We start from the raw sequence: 23393 nt of genomic DNA on the forward strand, positions 1-23393 counted from the left end.
GAGTTCCAGATTAGTGTAAATTGTCGTCATTATATCCGAGACACTGATGAACAGAGAAAGAGCTTCAAAAACATTTAGATCTGAATGGGAACTTTCTGACGAGCAATTGTCTGTAATGAAGGGGTGGCTACAAGGCAATTTAGCTTAATCCCATCCATCTCGCTCGCTCTCCTAAAGCCAGTAGGCACTACGCTGACATTACAGTTAATTTGGTGCACAATCAAAAAAGCATTTATTGTTTCACTGTGCATAAGAACAATATGCAGCAGTAACTTTTACTAAAGCTGCATGAGTACAAAGCAGTAGAAAAGCTGTTTTATATCTAAATATCTGCTCTTATTTACAACCCCAAATCAGAAAAAAAAACACAGAGCTTCTTACATTTACTTGGACTTTTATTTGATTGCAGACAGTATGAAACTGATGGTCCATCCTAGATGCCTCCGAGCCCAGAGAAGTCGACGCCGCTTTTGGACATGGGTAACATACGGCTTCTTTTAAGTGGCCTTTGTGCATGTAACTCCGTATTGTAGTGCTTGGCAAAGGTTTGCCAAAGTAATCCCTCACCCATGTGGTTAAATCAGCTATTGTTGAGTGGCGGTTCTTGATGCAGCGCCGTCTGAGGGACCGAAGATCACAGACGTTCAGCTTAAGCCTGCGCCCTGATTCCTTGAATCGTTTAATGATATTATGCACGGTAGAGGGAGAAATATGCAAATCTCTTCCAATCTTTCTTTGAGGTACATTATTTTTAAACATTTCAATCATTTTCTCACACATTTGTGGACAAACTGGAGATCCTCTGTCCATCTTTGCTCATCAAAGACTCAGCCTTTCCTGGATGCTGCTTTTGTACCAAACCGTGATTACAATCACCTGTTAACCTCACCTGTTTGCAATCACTTATTTCATTATTTTGAGGTTTTTCACCTCATTACTAGCCCTACTAGCCCGTCCCAACTTTTTTTGGAATGTGTTGCAGGTCTGAAATGCAGGAATGGATGTTTATTAATAAATGAAATGAAGCTAAGCAGACAAAACATGAAATATCTGGGGTTCATCCTGTCTGCAATCAAATAAAAGTCATACTGTCCCAACTGATTTGGGGTTGTACATGACTGTTTTGTACTTGTCATTTTGTTATAAAAAAAAAAAAAAAAAAAAAAAAAATCAAGCATGATGTTTACCAATATTGCCAAAAAAAAAAATCATGTATAGCCCGAGTGTCATTTGAATAAATATAAAAAAAAAAAAAAAAAAAAAAAAAAAAAGGGGGTTCTGGCAGAAGACAGAGACTTCTCTCCCTGGTGGCAGTTGGTAAGTCAGCGAGGGACCGGATCTACAAAGACCAGTGTAATTAGCAAAGCAGCTCTAATGCCAAACCCACACAGCCAGAGAAGCAACGGCTGACAGAATAACCTTTTGAGACCGGATTTGCCCTTCACTTGAGCACACAAGTGTTGATGTTGACTTGTTAAACTGGCATAAAATTAACCTTAGTGTTGGATGCAGAACCAGTTTACAGAATACAGCATTTAAATCTGGATTCAGTTCATGTACCACTGTTAAAATGCAGTAATGAGAATACGATCAGCAGCATAGTGGTGCAGCTGGTAGAATGGATTTCGTATTTATAGTAGCCAGTTTGTACCATGTCTTTGTGGGCATAGTCGTGTACAGAGAGTCATGTTGTTTTATAGCGATGGTTGTATACACCTTAACATTAGCAATGGTTGTAGCCGTACCTCCTAAAATAAATAATTAGTAGATGTGTACATTGCATTGTAATAACAAAACCTACCAACTGCATGACAAACGTGTACTGTCGATATAATTTAAGGTATTTTTTGCTAACAATTAACATGCAAATGCATGGGATGCATTTCAGCAATGAATATATTTTGTAATGTCAAACAGGTGATGTCAACAGGTGATTGTAATCATGGTTTGGTACTAGGGTGGCCAGACGTCCGGTTTTAGGTCGGACAGTCCGGCTTTTCAGCTGCCAGTCCTCCATCCACGCAACGCTGGGACGGACACTTAAAAATCCTCCCTTTGGAATGAACAGGTTTCATTTTTGATCAATATTATCTGTCATTGGCTCAGGTACATGTCAAAACAAATGCTTTGTATTTCATTGGTTTAACAGCCTCCTTTCACTGCTTACAGTGCTACCACTGGCCAATCGCAGAAGGTCCGCCCTCTAAATGCTAGTCTGTGATTGGGTGGTTGAATTTCGCCCGCCCGCTCTGTTCTGCATACGCTTCTACCCGAGTCAATTAGTCAGCTCTCATGCTCAGGAACGCTGTGAAAATGCCAAAAAGTAAACTTTTGGAGGGAGCGAGGAACGGACTTAAATATGAAAAGTAGACACAACATTTAGTGAGTAAAACAGTAATTTGTTATAGAATTCTTGCTTAAATTGGTCAAAAACTCTGTTATATGGGTTATGGATTCATTCTGTGTGTTGCAGTATCATGTCCCCCTGTTCCGAATATGACGTCCTCCTTTTGGGGTGTAATGTCCTCCTTTTTGGGGTGTTTGTTTGTTTAATTAGGATTTTAACGTCATGTTTTACACTTTGGTTACATTCATGACAGAAAAGGTAGTCACTCGTTACACAAGATTCATCAGGTCACAAGGTTATATCGAACACAGTCATGGACAATTTAGTATCTCCGATTCACCTCACTTGCATGTCTTTGGACTGTGGGAGGAAACCGGAGCACCCGAAGGAAACCCACGCAGACACGGGGAGAACATGCAAACTCCACACAGAAAGGACCCGGACCGCCTCACCTGGGGATCGAACCCGGGACCTTCTTGCTGTGAGGCGACAGTGCTACCCACTTAGCCACCGTGCCGCCCTTTGGGGTGTAATGTCCTCCTTTTTGTGACTATGAATGTGGCCACCCTAGGTCCGGGTCCTTTCTGTGTGGAGTTTGCATGTTCTCCTGCATGTCTGCGTGGGTTTCCTCCGGGAGCTCCGGTTTTCTCCCACAGTCCAAAGACATGCAAGTGAGGTGTATTGGAGATACAAAATTGTCCATGACTGTGTTTGACATTAAACTTGTGAACTGATGAATCTTGTGTAATGAGTAACTACCGTTTCTTTCATGAATGTAACCAAAGTGTAAAACATGACGTTAAAATTCTAATAAATAAAAAGATAAATACATATAGTTTAACCAGTTCTGTTACATGGTTATACTTGTTTAAATTAGCATTAACATTAATTTTCTCCTGCCAGATGCATGTAGTATTTTATTGAATATCAGAGGTGGGTAGAGCAGCAAAAAGTTTGCATACAGTAACTTACTTTCATATTTACCAAATGAAATAAAAATTACCTATCAATATAATTACCTAAGTAAGAGTAAAATATACTGAAATACTACATTATTTGTTAAATAGGATTATTTATAAAAAAGAGGCATAATGCAAGTCTGTGAAAACTTAGCACTATCTGTGTTCACATCGTGACATGAGTTAGCATTTAATTTACTACACCTACTACTAGGGATGGTCCCGATCACGTTATTTTGTTCCCGATCTTTAATTTTGATCCCGATCCGATACCGAGTCTCAAACTGATACTTGTATTTTCCGGATATTGTCTAGATAAGAACTAGATAATACTGTTCACACAGTGCACACTTCAAGTACATTACAGTTATTCAAATGAATCCAATGTATATGTTTAACAACTGAATAGCTCTGCAGTGCTGTAGGAAAAAAATTGCCTGCCATGTTGTAACTATCAAACTTTTCTGTGGTTGCATTGTGACGATGGTTTGATGGACGTTTCTACGCAAAGTGAGTGTGTTTTGACCCTTTGGGGCTTCCATAGTGCATGGAATAGCGTTCCTGGCTAACGCGATGACTCTAGCTGTCCGCTATTCGGTACCGTGACAGAAGTAGTTAATAAAGTGTTACATAAGCTCCCGACAATCTGTGAATATACCGTGTATTTATTTCTTTATTAAGCAAGTGCATCACTACGACGCTCGGTTACATAACTAAGCCAATCAGAGCGCTTGATACTGAGATGTCGTTCAGTAACACGTGAACTCGTAAAAGCTGTATGTATACTCGGATTAAAAGTTATTGTTTCGTAAACCGGAGTGATCCTTGACTCACACATCACATAAATAGTAAAATTCGACAGTAATGAACGCAGCATTGCAGCATTGCAGACGTTACACTTCGCTGTTGGACTTGTTTCACTTTCCAATTTAAAGTATTTCCACACGGCGGACCTGCTGACGTAAAACAAAGGATCGGAATTAGGATCGGCCTTAGTAAAGCTCGGATCGGGACATCCCTACCTACTACCTTACAATCTAAATTGAGCCTGGACTACCTATTTATTATCATCTTTTTGAGTTCAAAAATGTAAACTGTTGCTAAAAAACATAAAAAAAAAGCCAAATGTAGGATAGGTAAAAAGGTCCAGACTTTCAATACAAAAGACACGTGTCAAAAAAGTCAACAGTTTAGAGGAAAATGATACAACTGATATGTTATTACATGTAGGTAACTGGATCTGTCCTTATAAAACATTCCTGGGTACAAAGTAAATGTGAGATGAAGTCAAAATGACAGGTGAAATATGCTAAATTCTTTCCAGTGACTGGTGGTGATGTTTTAAAATCTGGTGCAGTACAGAGAAATGTCAGAATTATTAGCCGTTTTAAAAACTCATTTTATGTTGGAAATGCAGTAGATGGAGATCAGGTTAATAAATATGTACGCATTTCCATGGAGCAGGATTGACTTAAAGAACACACGTATGCCCTTTTGCTTCTCAGTCTTTCTAACCGGATTAAACATATCCTGTTTAAATAAACCTGATCATGCTTAAATGCCCCTGAATTTCCATAACCACCCTGCACTTCAGCTTCGATTTTCCGTGAGCCGACTGCACCTCGTATACATCATAGATAAGCCTTGACCTGGTGTCATTTTAATTTTCTTGTTTTTCATCATGGATGGCAGCTTCTGGATGGGCAAGCCACTGCCAGTTTAATAACGTTGAACCCTGAGATGACAAGGCCTTTGATTAATACAGCCGATCCTGCCAATGGTGTGTTATTTTGAGAAGACAATTTCGTCCTGCCGCAACGGGGATAAATACGTCGCTCTACCTACTGGGTGCTTATTAATAATCACCTACTTTGTAATACGGGTTTCAATGAACCCTATTTCATAAACAACAGTTCAGAGCTTGTAAACTGACTCAATGGTAATGAATCACTGATAATTATTGCTAATGATATGGAATCAACCAATTCCCTGTCTTATTGTGGCCTGGTCACACACCAGATTTTTAGGTTTAAAATGAGAACCAAGGTGAGGACGTCAAATTTATTGATTTCAAAAATTTTGATCGTAATTACGCAACCCCAACCAGTAGGGCAACCCCATTCCTACATTACATAGCCAAAAGGTTATAGACAGCCCACCTGATAATTCAGATATTATGGGTCTGTCTGAAAATCCAGTGATCTCACCTCATAGAAGACATTTTAAGAGACCGAGAAGAAGGCTGTCTAAATTCTTAGATCCCTTATAATGCTGCCTATTAATGCAAAGTTCACAGTACACGACTTCCCAAGTCGTCAGATCGCAATATGTGAGCGATCAAAGTTGTTTGTGCGCTGATGTGTGGCGTAAAAGCTGATAAATGAATGAAAAATAAATGAATGTTCTGTAGCGAGTTGGAGGTTAATAAATATTTTTTTGTACTGCAGCGTTGGTATTATGGTCTGGCGTGGACGATAAGATCACAAATACTGTAAAGCTTGTGTGTGTGCTCATGTATTCTGATAGAAACTATACTATGCGGCCGCTCAAAACACACGCTGGAAACAGAGCTGGGATCTCGAATACGTCGTCTCGAATACGTCGTATTGAATCTCAGCTCTGCCTCCCGGCTAAGGCTGAGCGGCCACATGAACAACGATTGGCCTGTTGTTCAGACTTGGGCGGGACTAAGCCGGATGGGGTCTCTCCATTGACTGGTGCAATTACGACCTCTGCTGGCTGATTGATGGCGCCTGCACAGAGATGAGAAAAGAGTGCTCTCAGGGTGTGTCTCTCCGTACACAACGCTGAGCTGCACTGCACTGCACTCGTCAAAGTGTAGGTGATAAGATGCATACGGCATGCTGCCTACGTGTCGGAGGGGGCGTGGGTTGGCTTCGTTCTCCTCAATCAGAGCGGGGATCGGCATTGGTGGAGAGGAAGCGTGACGCAATCGAAAATGCAGAAACAAAAAAATAAAAAATATAAATATAAATATATAAGAACCCTGTGCACAAGTTGAGGACTATAAAGGCACGGTTTGACCGGTTGGGTATGAGGAAACTCCAGTAATCTAAACAAATATCCTTTTTACCAACGAAGTGCTGGTGCCGGTTCCTGCGAACTAGCAAACCTATATAAGAACTTTAACGCATTTATACTTGTTTGAGAGCCCAGCGTTTACGTATGTAGATGTGGGTGTTCCATCATCCAGAAACAGAAGTCGGAAAACACTATAAACAACAAGAATGGATTGCCATAGACAAAGACTTCCTGTAAGATAAAAAGGCAAATGCTTTGTTTGCTTTGTCTGTTATGATTGTGTACAGCTATTTTGCAGCGTGTTCAGTGACTGTGAAATTATGACCGCACTGAGCTTTTTTGTGATTTCTATTATATGCATGAGCATTTTCTGCGTATTACAGGTGGTCACACACATCAGGTTTATGTGGCTGCACTGTTTCTTAGTTGATCTTGTGTTTCTCGTGTGGACAATAGCGCAAATAATGCGTTTGTTTTTGCCGTGGACCACTGGTGATTCATTACTGCTGCTTTTGCTGTGGTTCTCTTGCTTTTAGTTAAATGGTAGAAAGGCAAGTACACAACATTACTATGGTGTCGCTAGGGCCTCCCCACTTCCCACACTCGACCGCTCGCGTCAAGGGTTCGCTGGGTCCGGACCAGCATGATTAGAGGGCCAGAATGGCACTGGGATTTCAGGGTTTTTGGCACAATTGCTAACTTGTTAGGTCAGGCTCATCACATTCTAATTGTAACATTCTAATAATAACATTATAATGATTATTATTATAATTAGGGCTGTCGAAGTTAACGCGATAATAACGCATTAACGCAATCTCAATTTAACGCGATTAAAAAAAATTGTGGCGTTAACGCAAATTCTAGTTCATGTTGAGACTTGACTGGTAGAACCAACGTTTTAATGTCGGACTTGCCACCGTTGTTCATTTGCGGTTTGTTAAAATAATATAACTGAGCGTCGTAGGGATGCACTTGCATAATAAAGAAATAAATACACGGTATATTCACAAGTTGTCGGGAGCAAAACACTTTATTAACTTAATCTGTTACGGCACTGAATACCGGAGTCAAGCACGCTAGTCCATGAACTATGGAAGCCCCAAAAGGGTCAAAACACACTCACTTCGTGTAGAAACGTCCACTTTTCACATTTCACTTAAAAAACCTTGTTTTCTATAACATTTACACAGATTTTATTTAATGCGATTAATCGCGATTAACTATATGAAATTCTGAGATTAATCGCGATTAAAAATTTTCATCGTTTGACAGCCCTAATTATAATACATGCATTCTGCACAGGCGCCTCTATCTGCTAATCAGGGTCCTTGCACAGCATTTTGCAGACCCCACCCACATAGTCCGGCCATCCCGCCCTTGCCGACACGGCGGCCAATTAGTGCCTGCTGCAGGCAATGCCGATTATGCTCGCTAGACGGCACCCAGCCAGCCGGTGACGATGCCGAGTTTTGAACCGAGGAGTTCAGAATCTCGGCGCTGGTGTGCTAGCGGAATATCCTGCTGCGCTGCGCCACCTGGGACAAATGTGTTGTTGTTTTTTTTTTTGTTTTTTTTAATAAATGGGAACAAACTTCCACAGACCTACAGCGCCCAGGTGGCGCCATCTGGCAGGCATGATTGGCAGTGCCTGCAGCGGATACTTATCGGCCACCGGATCTGCAGGGTGAGGGCCGGACTGTGTGTGGGTGGGAGGGTGGCTCTTCAGACGCTGTGTAAGGACCCTGATTGGGGGAAGAGACGCCTGTGCAGAGTGCAGGGGCGATAAGAGGAGGGCGTGTTCACGTGTCGGAAGAGGCGTGCTCTCCTCGGACGCGATCGGGTATCCCTCGGCAGCAGAAGGCAAAATTGAGAGGGCGAAATCGGGAGGAAAATGGGGAGAAAATGCGTTAAAAAAAATAATGAAATTGCAATCCTGTTTTATTTATTTATTTATTTAATTTATTTATTAATTATTTTGCTTGCTCTAGCCGAAAGTAGCATCTTAAACTTTCATTCATACCCAGAGAGGTTCTTGAGGAATCATTGATGCTTTCATTGAATCACTGACGGTGAGGTTGGCAATCTGCCCCCGACACTACCCTCTAATCCAAAGTGTTTCCCTGATTTCCATTATGTTTTATATCCTTTATATTTAGGATCCACAGTAGGTAGCAAGTACATTAAAATCCAGTGGGAGGGACCATTCTGCATTATGTCTTAATGCAAGTCACATGACCCGACAGATTGCCATGCAGTCTGTTCTATACTTATAAACATTTATCTCACATTAGGGGGGGCCACTGATGATCCTTTTTATTTGGGAAAAACTGCATCACACTCTGTGATTTTCACTCAGTGGTGAAATAAAGATAAAGCAGGACAAGAAGCCCTGATACAAGAGTGTGTGATGCTTTTTATCAGTCAGTTGTTGTAAGAAATGGAATGAAATTCTAAACTGATTTAACCACATTTAGCCTAAATCATGAGTGTTCAGATCAACAGATGCATTAAAACCACCTCCTTGTTTCTGCACACACTGTCCATTTTATCAGCTCCACTTACCATATAGAAGCACTTTGTAGTTCTACAATTACTGACTAGTTTATCTGTTTCTCTGCATGCTTTGTTAGCCCCCATGCTGTTCTTCAATGGTCAGGACCACCACAGAGCAGGTATTATTTAGGTAGTGGATCATTCTCAGCACTGCAGTGACACTGACATGGTGGTGGTGTGTTAGTGTCTGTTGTGCTGGTACGAGTGGATCAGATACAGCAGCGCTGCTGGAGTTTTTAAATACCGTGTCCACTCACTGTCCACTCTATCAGACACTCCTACCTAGTTGGTCCACCTTGTAGATGTAAAGTCGGAGACGATCGCTCATCTATTGCTGCTGTTTGAGTCGGTCATCTTGTAGACCTTCATCAGTGGTCACAGGACGCTGCCCAGGGGGCGCTGTTGGCTGGATATTTTTGGTTGGTGGACTATTCTCAGTCCAGCTGTGACAGTGAGGTGTTTAAAAACTCCATCAGCGCTGCTGTGTCTGATCCACTCATACCAGCACAACACACACTAACACACCACCACCATGTCAGTGTCACTGCAGTAATAAATAATAGCTGCTCTGTTGTGGTCCTGTGATGGTCCTGACCATTGAAGAACGGCATTAAAGGGGGCTAACAAAGCATATATATATATATGGTAAGTGGAGCTGATAAAATTGACTGAGTGTAGATACAAGGTGCCCCAGCGACTCACGTGATGGCAGGGTGGGTCATGGACTCTCAGGACCAACTCCAAGGTGACAACCCCACTAGAGGTTAAATATCAGGGACTGCAGATCAACTTTTAGATGAGAGGTGAAACGTCTAGGAACTGAAAATAAGTCCAGTTGGCTTGACTCAAGACATAGCTAAGATTACTATGTGGTTTTGCACATAAAAAAGTATTTATGAGACAAATCTGCAAAAACAGATGGGCTTTTACCTTTTTTACACCACTGTATACTAATGTGGTCAGCATTTATAATACTACAGACTTACGGTATTGCAAATCCTGGTATTGATTTTTATCAAACGCTTCAGGGCTTGTATCCATCACCTGTTTATTCACCTCCATTGTCACATTCTTGGCTCAGACATGTGAGAAGCGATGCTACTTTAGCTGGATGCCTCTCACTGTCTGGGTTACCACAAGCTCGATGAGCATCCAGAGCCAGACTTCCATTAGTTCCCGCTGAAGACAAGATTAGCAACTTTGTGCGACGCATATTGAGTTTTGTTCTGGCATGGCATCAATCAGTATGCTGGGACGTGCATTTGTCAGATGGTATGCTGATTAAGTTTGTGCAAAGCAGTGATGCCCAACGTTCCCCTGTGGGACTGGCATGGCGCCATTCATCTTGATTGTTTTAACTGGTTCTGGGCAAGTAAAGAACAGTAATGCTTGGCAAAATATTGCTCACAGGAAGGCCTTCTGCTCTGTAATCCTTTTTGCCTGTTTAATGCCATCTTCTACCTAAGTCTCAGTGGCTGCTGGCATTGCAGATGTTTGTGGGTAATATGCGTCTCAAATTAGCTAACGTAAACGCTGATGTTAACATATCAAGCATGATGGAAAGCTGTACTTTAAATAACCTCAGTGGGGAAGGGGTTGCGCAAACAAATACAGTATACACACAAGGGTTAAAATAATGTAAACAACAATGTATTAATATTAATAAGAAGAAGCTCATTGTTTTTGTAAACTGTATATATTTCCACCGACCGGCATAACATTATGACCACTGACAGGTGTAGTGAATAACACTGATTATCTCTTCATCACGGCACCTGTTAGTAGGTGGGATATATTAGGCAGCAAATGAACATTTTATCCTCAAAGTTGATGTTAGAAGCAGGAAAAATGGGCGAGCGTGAGGATTTGAACGAGTTTGACACGGGCCAAATTGTGATGGCTAGACGACTGGGTCAGAGCATCCCTAAAACTGCAGCTCTACCACCTAAATAATATCTGCTCTGTAGTGGTCCTGTGGGGGTCCTGACCATTGCAGAACAGCATGAAAGCAGGCTAACAAAGCATGCAGAGAAACAGATAGACTACAGTCAGTAATTGTAGAACTACAAAGTGCTTCTACATGGTAAGTGGAGCTGATAAAATGGACAGTGAGTGTAGAAACAAGGAGGTGGTTTTAATGTTGTCTGATGATGAATGCACGTGTTATTTATTCAGTCTAACCATAATCAAATACTGCCTGATCACTGGTTTTGCTTAATTGACCACTGGAATTCTTTTGATAGCTTTCAATGAACTGGTTTTATGGACAGACCTTTCCAACAAGCATTCTTCTCCACACTGACAATAATACATTTTTCATGTGCATAATTTGTCTATTCTTGCTCAGCTCCCCAGTGAAATTTGTTCCACTTTATCTCCATGAATTTATGTCACCAGTTATTTACTCAGTAATTTAACTTTATTTTTAGGGAACCACTAAGGCTCTATTTTAGTTAAAAGTGGTGCTAGGATAGGCTTGATGAATTCACCTGCCTCACTTCACATGCACAAGTTCCACATAGCACCTGTATAGTTCTCCACAACAATGCTGTATTATGCATCCATGTTATCAGATGCATAACCTGGAGATTATGCATTTATATTATAAACATCTTCCAATTTATTAAATAATTACTCCCATTAGTCCCATATTGAAGGATGGCTAGCATTGACTTTCACTGTTTACAGTATTCGAAATAAGCATGGTACACTGTATGGCCAACAGTATGTTGACACTCATCTTGATTGTCGATCAGGTGTTTTAGCTCAACGTATTGCTAATACGTGTATGAAAATTAATTATTTAATATACATACGTCCAACTTTGTGACAACAGTTTGTGGAAGGCTCTCTAGTGGCCTTTAACCCTGTTGAACGTTCTTGAATGAATTTGAACATCAGTTTAAGGCTCTGGGTGGCACAGAGGTAAAACGAGCTAGCCCACCAGAGCTGACATCCCGAACTCGTGAGTTTGAATCTGAGCTCTGCTAGTGGCAGGCTAGCCACCTGCATGGACAATGATTGGCTCATCTGAGGGTGTGACTACTGGAGGAGATTTTTTATAACTCCATCACCGTGTGACTCTCTGTGCGTGATACGGATCTCCATTAGAACCTGCCTCATAGGGCGCTCAGGTGGTGCAGCAGTAAAACGTGCTAGAACTCACCGGTTTGAAACTCAGCTCTGCCACATGACTGGGCGCCTGCATGAACAACGATTGGCTGCTGTTTAAGGGCAGGGTGTCAGAAGAGACCTCATAACTGATGAAATAATAATGAAATTACGACCTCTGCTGGCTGATGGCACTTGCACAGAGTCGAGGATAATGAGAATCAGGGGGTGTCTCTCCATACACAAAGCTGATCCGCATATGAACTCGCCTCGCGCAGGTGAAAAGATGCAGTCGGCTACTGCACACGTGTCAAAGGGAGCGTGTGTTAGTCACGGCTCTCCTCAACCAGGGTGGAGATCAACATCAGTAGAGAGGAAGCGTAATGAATGCACTGTTTAGGAATGGGATTTCCAACAAGTGCATGGTCGTGTACTTACAGTGTATCACAAAAGTGAGTACACCCCTCACATTTCTGCAAATATTTCATTATATCTTTTCATGGGACAACACTATAGACATGAAACTTGGATATAACTTAGAGTAGTCAGTGTACAGCTTGTATAGCAGTGCAGATTTACTGTCTTCTGAAAATAACTCAACACACAGCCATTAATGTCTAAATAGCTGGCAACATAAGTGAGTACACCCCACAGTGAACATGTCCAAATTGTGCCCAAATGTGTCGTTGTCCCTCCCTGGTGTCATGTGTCAAGGTCCCAGGTGTAAATGGGGAGCAGGGCTGTTAAATTTGGTGTTTTGGGTACAATTCTGTCATACTGGCCACTGGATATTCAACATGGCACCTCATGGCAAAGAACTCTCTCAGGATGTGAGAAATAGAATTGTTGCTCTCCACAAAGATGGCCTGGGCTATAAGAAGATTGCTAACACCCTGAAACTGAGCTACAGCATGGTGGCCAAGGTCATACAGCGGTTTTCCAGGACAGGTTCCACTCGGAACAGGCTTCGCCAGGGTCGACCAAAGAAGTTGAGTCCACGTGTTCGGCGTCATATCCAGAGGTTGGCTTTAAAAAATAGACACATGAGTGCTGCCAGCATTGCTGCAGAGGTTGAAGACGTGGGAGGTCAGCCTGTCAGTGCTCAGACCATACGCCGCACACTGCATCAACTCGGTCTGCATGGTCGTCATCCCAGAAGGAAGCTGACGCACAAGAAAGCCCGCAAACAGTTTGCTGAAGACAAGCAGTCCAAGAACATGGATTACTGGAATGCCCTGTAGTCTGACGAGACCAAGATAAACTTGTTTGGCTCAGATGGTGTCCAGCATGTGTGGCGGCGCCCTGGTGAGAAGTACCAAGACAACTGTATCTTGCCTACAGTCAAGCATGGTGGTGGTAGCATCATGGTCTTGGGCTGCATGAGTGTTGCTGGCACTGGGGAGCTGCAGTTCATTGAGGGAAACATGAATTCCAACATGTACTGTGACATTCTGAAACAGAGCATGATCCCCTCCCTTCGAAAACTGGGCCTCATGGCAGTTTTCCAACAGGATAACGACCCCAAACACAACCTCCAAGATGACAACTGCCTTGCTGAGGAAGCTGAAGGTAAAGGTGATGGACTAAACCCAATTGAGCACCTGTGGCGCATCCTCAAGAGGAAGGTGGAGGAGTTCAAGGTGTCTAACATCCACCAGCTCCGTGATGTCATCATGGAGGAGTGGAAGAGGATTCCAGTAGCAACCTGTGCAGCTCTGGTGAATTCCATGCCCAGGAGGGTTAAGGCAGTGCTGGATAATAATGGTGGTCACACAAAATATTGACACTTTGGGCACAATTTGGACATGTTCACTGTGGGGTGTACTCACTTATGTTGCCAGCTATTTAGACATTAATGGCTGTGTGTTGAGTTATTTTCAGAAGACAGTAAATCTACACTGCTATACAAGCTGTACACTGACTACTCTAAGTTATATCCAAGTTTCATGTCTATAGTGTTATCCCATGAAAAGATATAATAAAATATTTGCAGAAATGTGAGGGGTGTACTCACTTTTGTGATACACTGTATACATTTAACAATTTAACATTATTATAGTAATAATAAGTACAACTGTTCACATTTGTAATATTAAGCTGTTTTATAATTTAGAAGTTTAGAAGTTTGTGTGATTGGAAGGCATGGCTTAGAGGAATGAGATTTATACAGCGCTCCTTCTGACAGTTGAAAGCTTTTTATTACAGGGAGGGCGGCACGGTGGCTAAGTGGGCAGCACTGTCGCCTCACAGCACAGAGGTCCTGGGTTCGATCCCCAGGTGGGGCGGTCCGGGTCCTTTCTGTGTGGAGTTTGCACGTCCGTGTGGGTTTCCTCCCACAGTCCCAAAGACGTGCAAGTGAGGTGAACTGGAGATACTAAATTGTCCATGACCTTGTTCGATATAAACTTGTGAACTGATGAACCTTGTGTAATGAGTAACTACCGCTCCTGTAAAGTGTAAAACATGACGTTAAAATCCTAATAAACAAAAAACAAACAAACAATTACAGGGATGGCTTTTGCCATACAGGAATTTGGTTATATGCTCAAGGATAATGCATAAGATGAATAGTGAGTATGCTGTGGTATTGTGATAAGTCAGTAATTTAATATTCATGACACTTACAATTACTTACAGATCACTGATCTGATGTTCTACAATATTATAAAATATAAAAGATGTTTGACACATCCTGTGCTCTAATAATACTGTCTTAAAAAAAGAAAGAATTACCTAGGATTACATGGTAGTGTTTTTGCTAGAGGCACTCCAAAAAATATATGCATGAATTAATAGTAATGATGCGCCCGTATTTCTTAAAGGCTTTTCTATGAAGCACCAGTTCTCATAATAACAGCTAACATGCCAAGAACTGACCTCTTTTCAGACTCGTGTTAGGATTATACATTCAACAGGACAGAACCTGGTCTAATAAAGGCGATATTACCAGCATGTTTCTACTTCTCTGTCTTAAGTAAAAAAGACGTATAAGCGTTTACCCTGAAGCTCCAGCGTTAACACAGAAGTTGTAAGTGCTCTACAGTTTAATGCACGCCACCTCCTCATGGTTCATTTCTCCCAGTCATGGCTCTGACTTCTTAGAAGCATATTTTTACAAGGAAAAAATGCTTTGCTTGAATCCTGGTGATGGCTCTTTTCAAGAAATTTGTTGTGTTTCCAGACATCCCAAATTGCAAAAACTCATTTCAGGGAGGTGCCCCTGGACCCGGACCTCGACCCCGACCCCCCAAGCCCAAAAAAAAAAAAAATAAAGCTTAAAAAAAAACTCTTGTACACACCAAAGGATATGGGTGATAACAGAACTTTTAGGAGCTGCTAACTGAGCTACTAAGCTAACTGTTCGCGTCACAAACACATTAATGTGTACTACATAGTGCACTGTGTGTGTGTATATATATATATATATATATATATATATATATATATATATATATAATTGTCACACATAACTAATGTTAACACATGCTGACGCTAGGGACTATTGTTGTGTACGAGTCATTTTTGAGAGTCATAACTCGAGTCCGAGTCATTTGAAACGAGTCTGAGTCGAGTCTGAAGTCACTGTGTGTGCAAATTACGTGCGACTCTGATGCACTTCATCTCTGGGTAACCATAATACAAAGCTATTCTGTAATCATCACTTTGAAACATTGTTCCAGGGAATCCTTATTTTCAAGAAATAGAATTAATATTTCTTATTTCAGTAGATTTACTTTGGCTGTTTATTTTGATTTAATCTATTCGTGCCTCGGGGTGTGTTTGTATTCAGTAAACCCACAATATTCCTAAACTTTTTGGGAAATTAAGTAGCTGTTTGAATCATTTAGTCTCAAACACTTGCAGCAATATTATAATGCTCTTACAAAACCCATATGCCAGATTTCTACCTCTAATCTACCTCAAATAATAAAAACTGAGATGACCATGATTCTTCCTGAAGCATTTTTTGTATTTTGTTTATGCATCGGGCGGCTCGGTGGCTAGCACTGTCGCCTCACAGCAAGAAGGTCCTGGTCACAGGTTCGATCCCCAGGCGGGGCGGTCCGGGTCCTTTCTGTGCCGAGTTTGCATGTTCTCCCCGTGTCTGTGTGGGTTTCCTCCGGGAGCTCCGGTTTCCTCCCACAGTCCAAAGACATGCAGTCACGTTAATAGGAGACACTGAATTGCCCTATAGGTGAATGGGTGTATGTGTGTGTGTGTGTATCTGCCCTGCGATGGACTGGTGCCCCGTCCAGGGTGTTACTGTGTGCCTTGCACCCATTGAAAAGCTGGGATAGGCACCCCCCCCTCGACCCTAATTGGATAAGTGTTTATGCATCTTCCATTCTAGTCGTATCCAATCACCCCATCGTAGTCCACCTCTACTGCTGCAGACCTCCACTCCTGACCGAGGAGGGTCACAACTGTCGCACGCCCCTTCTGACGTGTGCAGTATCGACCACATCTTATCTGCATGAGGCGGCTTTCTATGGGGATCCGTATCGCGCACTGAGAATCATGCAGTCATCTATATTATCCCCTGTCTCATTGTGTCTGTGCCATCGATCAACCATCAGAGGCGGTAATTACAGCAGTTATTATGGAAACCCTGTTCAGCCATTGTCCTGCCCCTTATGCCTAGTTCACACTACACGATTTTTGCCCTGATTGTTGCTCACCGACTGGTCGCCACCAGATGTGGCAGCTCGGAGACAACTCTGCACTCGTTTGGGGATCGAAACTTGGCTCTTGATCACTGTGTGTGAACTCGATCCGACTCCTGTAGTGTGAAAGGCATTGCGACCAGGTTGCAAGTGGCAGCGAGTGCTATGTCGAGCTACAGCCAATGATACGGGGTGAGGGTAAACCGTGGGGGAGGAGTGTAAAAACGTGGGACGGGCATAGTATAGTTTCTATCAGAATACATGCGCACACACACAAGCTTTACAGTGTTTTGTGATCTTAATGTCCATGCCAAACCATAATACCAATTACTATTATTACTACAGTATTATTTACAATTTGAGCTACAGTAGACTCCTTATAGGTTCATACTAGACAATGGTATTGCCTTTTGCATTTTTAGTAGGGTAGGTGGTTATTATGTTTGCCCAGACTTATATACTGTATGCGTCTGTCATGATTGACATATCGTCCACGCCAAACCATAATACCAACGCTGCATTGCAAAAAATATTTATTTACCTCCAACTCTCTACAGATCAGACAATCCCTGCTGGCCACCTAGCCCAATCCACTCGGATTCATTTATTTTTCCTCTTTGCTTTTTCGCTGCACATCAGCGCACAAACAACTTTGATCTCTCGCTTATTGCTGGAATGTATTTTTGGACGTGGTATCATTGAACCCCTCGTCACTTCTCCTGTGTGTTTTTGTGACGATGTAGTTTGGGAGACCAGACAGACTCGTGATGGTAGATCATGTAGTGTGTGACCCCCTATCACCGATCAGTCGTGTAGTGTGAAATCCACAACGACTTAAAAGACTCCCGATTACAAGAGATCCAGTTGTGTAGTGTGAACTGTACAGCCATCACAGCACTGGTGGACTATAGTATTTTACCGCTGCGCCACCTGAGCATCTGTTTAATAAAACAGTGTGATCTCTTAGAAAATGTTGATCCTTATCATAATTGGGACCTAAATTTGGGGTTTATCACTTCCCTTAGCTGTCCTGCCAAACACAATGTATTTAAATATAATATCCAAGTTTAAACAGCGTAGACATATACATAGATAAGGTCTTTTCCTAATCATCATAAGTACACATGTTCCGTGGTGGCAACCTGTATTTTATTAATCTGTCTCATGTCTGCTGTGACTCATTTTCCACACTGACCACACTGCTTATCACTCGAGCTGGGTTATACGTCCCTCTGTGGATCACTGTGCGCCTGGTACCCATCAATACCACAATCAATGTTGTGTAAACACAAGAGCTGTGTCGTTGCTTTCTATGTCGCCTCACCGTCACCTATCAGATTTTGCACTGTTTATCGGTCTTAAGGCTTATAAATTGCTCTAATACAAACAGACTTCAGTAGCTAGTATGGTAACATGCTTGGTTTAATAAATAATTGGTTTTATGAATTCATCCACTATTAGTTTTATCTATTTTGTAGGTAATTATAATAGCTGCGCCTAAATAAATATACACAAAGAGCCTGTTGAGAATCTGTTGCTCTGAGCCTTCTCACCTAATTGATCCCATCCATCATTTAAAATAGACACCATCGGGCATCAATGATTCCCCTTTTTATTACCAATATTTATTATATTTTGATTTACACTGATGAAGTAAAACTTCATGGTCACCCGCCACTTGTGTTAAACAGGTACTGGTTTAACAAAAGGTACTGGTACTGTATCTTGTTCAGTGATGCCATCCCTCCCCTAAGTAAAGAACGCACATATGCCTAGCCAGCCACAAGATCTAAAAGAAAACAAGATTCAATAGACCATGCAACCTTCTTTCATTGATTTAGTGTCCAGTTCCAGAGCTCGTGTGCCTATTGTAGGTGCTTTGGAAATCGGACAAGGGGAAGCATGGGCACTTTCAGTGGTCTGCGACTATGCAACCCAGTACATAGAAAGGTTTGATGCATTGTGTTGCAACACATTTCCCTCATCACCAGTATCACCAGTATTACAATCATTTACAATTTGAGCTACAGTAGACTCCTTATAGGTTCATACTAGACAATGGTATTGCCTTTAGCATTTTTAGGAGGTCAGGTGGTTATTATGTTTTTCCAGACTTATATATGCGCCTGTTATGACTGACATATCTTTATCTTTTATATATAGTGACATAATAAAAACCACAACATAAGCTGTTAAACAGTTTACACTGAGTGTTAAGCCTATATTTTAAATGAAGTAGCTTGAGATTGTGTGTTCCCTGCAAATAAAGTTTTATAGAATGCTAACCATCTAGCAAAAAAGCAAAGCATCTGTAGATGAAGCTGTTCAATAAACAGTGCAAAATCTCTCCGAAAATGTTGATCCTTATCACAACCGGGACCTAAATTCATGATCTATTACTTCCCTTTGCTGTCCTGCCTAACACAATGTATTCAAATATAATACCCAAGTTTGAACAGCATACACAGACATAGATAAGGTCTTTTCCTAATCATCACATGTCAAAAAAAAAGTCATATTTTTGTTTATTCACGACTTCGAACATCTGTAGTGGAGGAAATGCAAACAAGTCAGTTCAGCTCTGTGTTTTCCAAAGGCTGTTTTCTTAGTAGTTTATTACTCATTCTAGTTAATCACATCAATTCAACAGTTGTTTCTTTGCGCTCTGCAGATATTCAATCTAATTGACAGTAATAATGATTAAAAATACAGCAGTGCACTCGTACAAACTTGACATTTTTACTTATTTAAATAAATATTAAATGCACAGTGTAGTTAATGATAAAACTTAATGATACAAGTTTCAATCTTTACTAGGACTATCCAAAAAACACAGCGATAACTACCAAAGTAATTTGTTACTGTGACTATAAAGTAAACCTAAATCAAGTGTTGAATTTATTTAAAATTGTAGGTATGCATTCATCCCAACACAAATAAATATCTCATTGTAAATTGATCCATCAGTATATTTAGACTATAATAATCTGCACCATAAAAACACACCACTCTCTCATTTGCCAGGCTTGCTGTATGTAAACAAAAGTAAAAAGTACAACCAGAGCTGAAGGATTCTGGTTTAAGAGCATTTCCATCCAGCTATATAGTATGACACACGGAATGCCACAAAGCACAACCAGCTAGCAGCACTGAGCTATAGGTTTAATCCAGGGTTTCAGCACCAGCACAAAGGACAGCTCCTCCACCGCATCATCATCATCATCATCATAACAGCGCATCACTTCGGAACCCTCTCATTCACTCACCTGTAATAGAGCAAAGATGCGCTAAAACGAGCACCAGGAGCTGCAGGCGGCCTGATCTCGACCTCACATCTCCGAGCCGCCGCATCGCGATCAGGACCAGTCTGGAGATTAAGCTTGCGAGCACGCTGGCCTCCTCCACTTTATATCGGCGCGCCCGGCCACATTTCTCCTCCACATACACACCGGCCACCCGGCTCGCTCCCTCCCTCACTCCCTCTCTCACTCGCTCCCTCACTCACTCACTTATGACGTCAGCTTCGGTTCGGGGCTCGGCACGATTCCACTCAAGCCCCGCCCACCAAACGCGCGGATTGAACAGTGAACAGGTTTCCACGTCGTTCATTGGATAATGACGCGTCGATCAAAAGCGAGTCTCCACAATGTTGTTTAGGTTTGTTTGTGTAGTAAGTTTATAGTTTTTAACAGTGGCGGCTCCTGCCAAATCTCTGAGAGGGGGGCAATTGTTGCGATGATATCCAAGGTGACCCGTTTAATGGGTAAATTAAAGCTTAAATAATTAACTTCTTTACATAAAGAAAAAAATTAATTAAAAGCATTAAAACATTCCTGAGATCTAGAACCTCAGAAAGACTTCTTGCAAACATTTAGTTACAATTAAGAGAGCATGAAATTCAAACAAGAGAGATAAAAAATTAAGAACATGAAAAATTAAAAGAAAATATTGTAAAATATACCCTACAATTTAGAATGTACACTACTCTATAAAAAGAATTATTAAGAGCATGAAAAACTAAAAGAAATATGGTAAAATGAAGGTAATAGCAAACATTTTGAGCTCAATCATAGGCACAAGAAAAAAGAAAAAACATTTCTACATTTGCGGAACATCTAATATCTCCTGGCAGTCTGTTCCAGTTATATGCAGCCCAACAGCTAAATGCTGCTTCACCATGTTTAGTTTGGACTCTGGGCTCAACTAGCTGACCTGAGTCCATGGATCTAAGAGATCTACTGGGTTTATATTCTCTAAACATTTCTGAGATGTATTCTGGGCCGAACCCATTCATTGATTTATAGACCAGTAGCAGCACTTTAAATTCTATTCTGTAACTAAGTGTAGAGATTTTAGAACTGGAGTGATGTGCTGGGTTCTCTTCGTCTTAGTTAAAACTCTAGCAGCAGCGTTCTGAATGACTTAATGGCATTTCCCTTAATGACACGATGTAGTTGCTCCGAACTGAGGTAACGGTCGCCATGGTGACGAGATCGCAACACCAGGTTATGTGTGACGCAGGCGCGTAAGTGCGAGCCCTCCCGGAACCCATTCAGAATGTATTGCAGCGCCTGCAGTTCGAGAAAAAAAAAGAGCCTTAACATGAGAGTCTATGAGAGCAATCCGGGGCGATTTTTAGTCAGACTGAACTCGCCCCAAAAGGGGCGGTACTGTACGGAACACAACTTGATGCTGATTGGACTACGATATTCAGAGGCAAGACAGACTGTCCAGAACAGTCACAGCTATGATAGAAAGATTTCTTCCCTTTTGCCCTTTGGTGGTGCGTCGCCCGATCGCCCTAGGGAACGAGCAGCCCCTGGTTTTTTAACAGCCCTAAACCTCCAGTCAGGGTTCAGTTTACTGTGTACATTTTGTTTTAAATGTAAAATAAACAACAATAACAATTTTTTTAATTACTTTTAAAATGTTTATCTCACCGGACAGAATGTGCAGCTTAGTAATTAGTGACTTAAAATATTTACATTTACATTTTTGTCATTTAGCAAAGCATTTAATGACAGTATATTGTCTAAGCTATTGAGGGTTAAGAGCCTTGCTCAGGGGCCCAACAGTGGCAACCTGGCAGTGGTGGGACTTGAACCAGCGACCTTTCAATTACTAGTCCAGTATCTTAACCACAATATGATTGTTTAATACGTTTAAACAAACATAAGTAGGTTTTTGGGGCTAAAAAAGGATAAATGGTACCCTCTAGAGGAAAATAAGAGAATCACATTAGACAACATTATGACCCCCTCCTTGTTTCTACACACACTGTCCATTTTATCATCTCCACTTACCATATAGAAGCACTTTGTAGTTCTACAATTACTGACTGTAGTCCATCTGTTTCTCTACATACTTTTTTAGACTGCTTTCACCCTGTTCTTCAATGGTCAGGACCCGCACAGGACCACCACAGAGCAGGTATTATTTAGGTGGTGGATCATTTTCAGCACTGCAGTGTGTGTTGTGCTGGTATGTGTGGATCAGACACAGCAGCGCTGCTGGAGTTTTTAAATACTGTGTCCACTCACTGTCCACTCTATTAGACCCTCCTACCTAGTTGGTCCACCTTGTAGATGTAAAGTCAGAGACGACCGCTCATCTATTGCTGCTGTTTGAGTCAGTCATCTTGTAGACCTTCATCCGTGGTCACAGGACGCTGCCCACGGGGCGCTGTTGGCTGGATATATTTTTGGTTGGTGGACTATCGTCAGTCCAGCAGTGACAGTGAGGTGTTTAAAAACTCCAGCAGCGCTGCTGTGTCTGATCCACTCATACCAGCACAACACACACTAACACACCACCACCATGTCAGTCACTGCAGTGCTGAGAATGATCCACCACCTAAATAATACCTGCTCTGTGGTGGTCCTGTGAGAGTCCTGACCATTGAAGAACAGGGTGAAAGGAGGGTAACAAAGCATGCAGAGAAACAGATGGACTACAGTCAGTAATTGTAGAACTACAAAGTGCTTCTGTATGGTAAGTGAAGCCGGTAAAATAGACAGTGTGTGTAAAAACAAGAAGGTGGTTTTAATGTTATGGCTTATAATAGATCTGTACATTTTCTACATATATCATTACCAACTTGCTCGTTGTGGACATGCAGGGCCAGTGATGGGTGTATAATGCCCAGTAGCCTAGCTGTAAATCTAAAGGTAATGGAATAGCACGAATTAAAAAGCAATTTCCTCTTTTCCTAATTGGCTAGGGAACAGCTTGTAACAGCTACTTAATAATCCATATATAAGAAATGCGGTGCTGCTTTTATCAAGTCTCATCGGGTCCAGTCCATCAGTGGCTCTTAGACATTCACATAAATGTCTTCATTTCCGTGAACATAATACTAACCTGAGATATGTATTGACTTTTCTGCATTAATGCTGCATCACAGAAGTGTAAATGACCTTTGCCAAGGGCGCTGACCCCGCCCCATACCATGACAGACCCTGGCATTTGGATTTGTTCCTGATAACAGTCTGGATGGTCCTTTTGGTCTTTGGTCCGATCACACTTTTCCCAAAAAAGACATTTTAGCATTTCAGGCTTGCAACACATTCCAAAAAAAGTTGGGACAGTAAAGCATTTACCACTTTTCACCACACTTATAATATGTTTTGGCATTGAGGAGATTTAGTGTTTCAGCTTTTATTTTGTCTCGTTCTTCGTGCAAACACGTCTTAAGTTGTGCAACGGTACGGGGTCGTC

At 41.6% G+C, this 23393-nt stretch overlaps 1 protein-coding gene across 1 annotated transcript in view; it reads right to left on the reverse strand.

Moving 5' to 3' along the window:
• tmem8b (transmembrane protein 8B) overlaps positions 1–20027 on the reverse strand; it is a 225618-nt gene extending 205591 nt beyond the window's left edge. Inside the window, exon 1 of the mRNA XM_063018330.1 lies at positions 19943–20027. Within this exon, the coding sequence (XP_062874400.1) occupies positions 19943–20027 (85 nt within the window). The remainder of the gene's footprint in view (positions 1–19942) is intronic.
• Between the last annotated feature and the right edge of the window lie 3366 nt (positions 20028–23393).

Source organism: Trichomycterus rosablanca, chromosome 21 (genome assembly GCF_030014385.1).
Source record: "Trichomycterus rosablanca isolate fTriRos1 chromosome 21, fTriRos1.hap1, whole genome shotgun sequence".
Taxonomy (NCBI): Eukaryota; Metazoa; Chordata; class Actinopteri; order Siluriformes; family Trichomycteridae; genus Trichomycterus; species Trichomycterus rosablanca.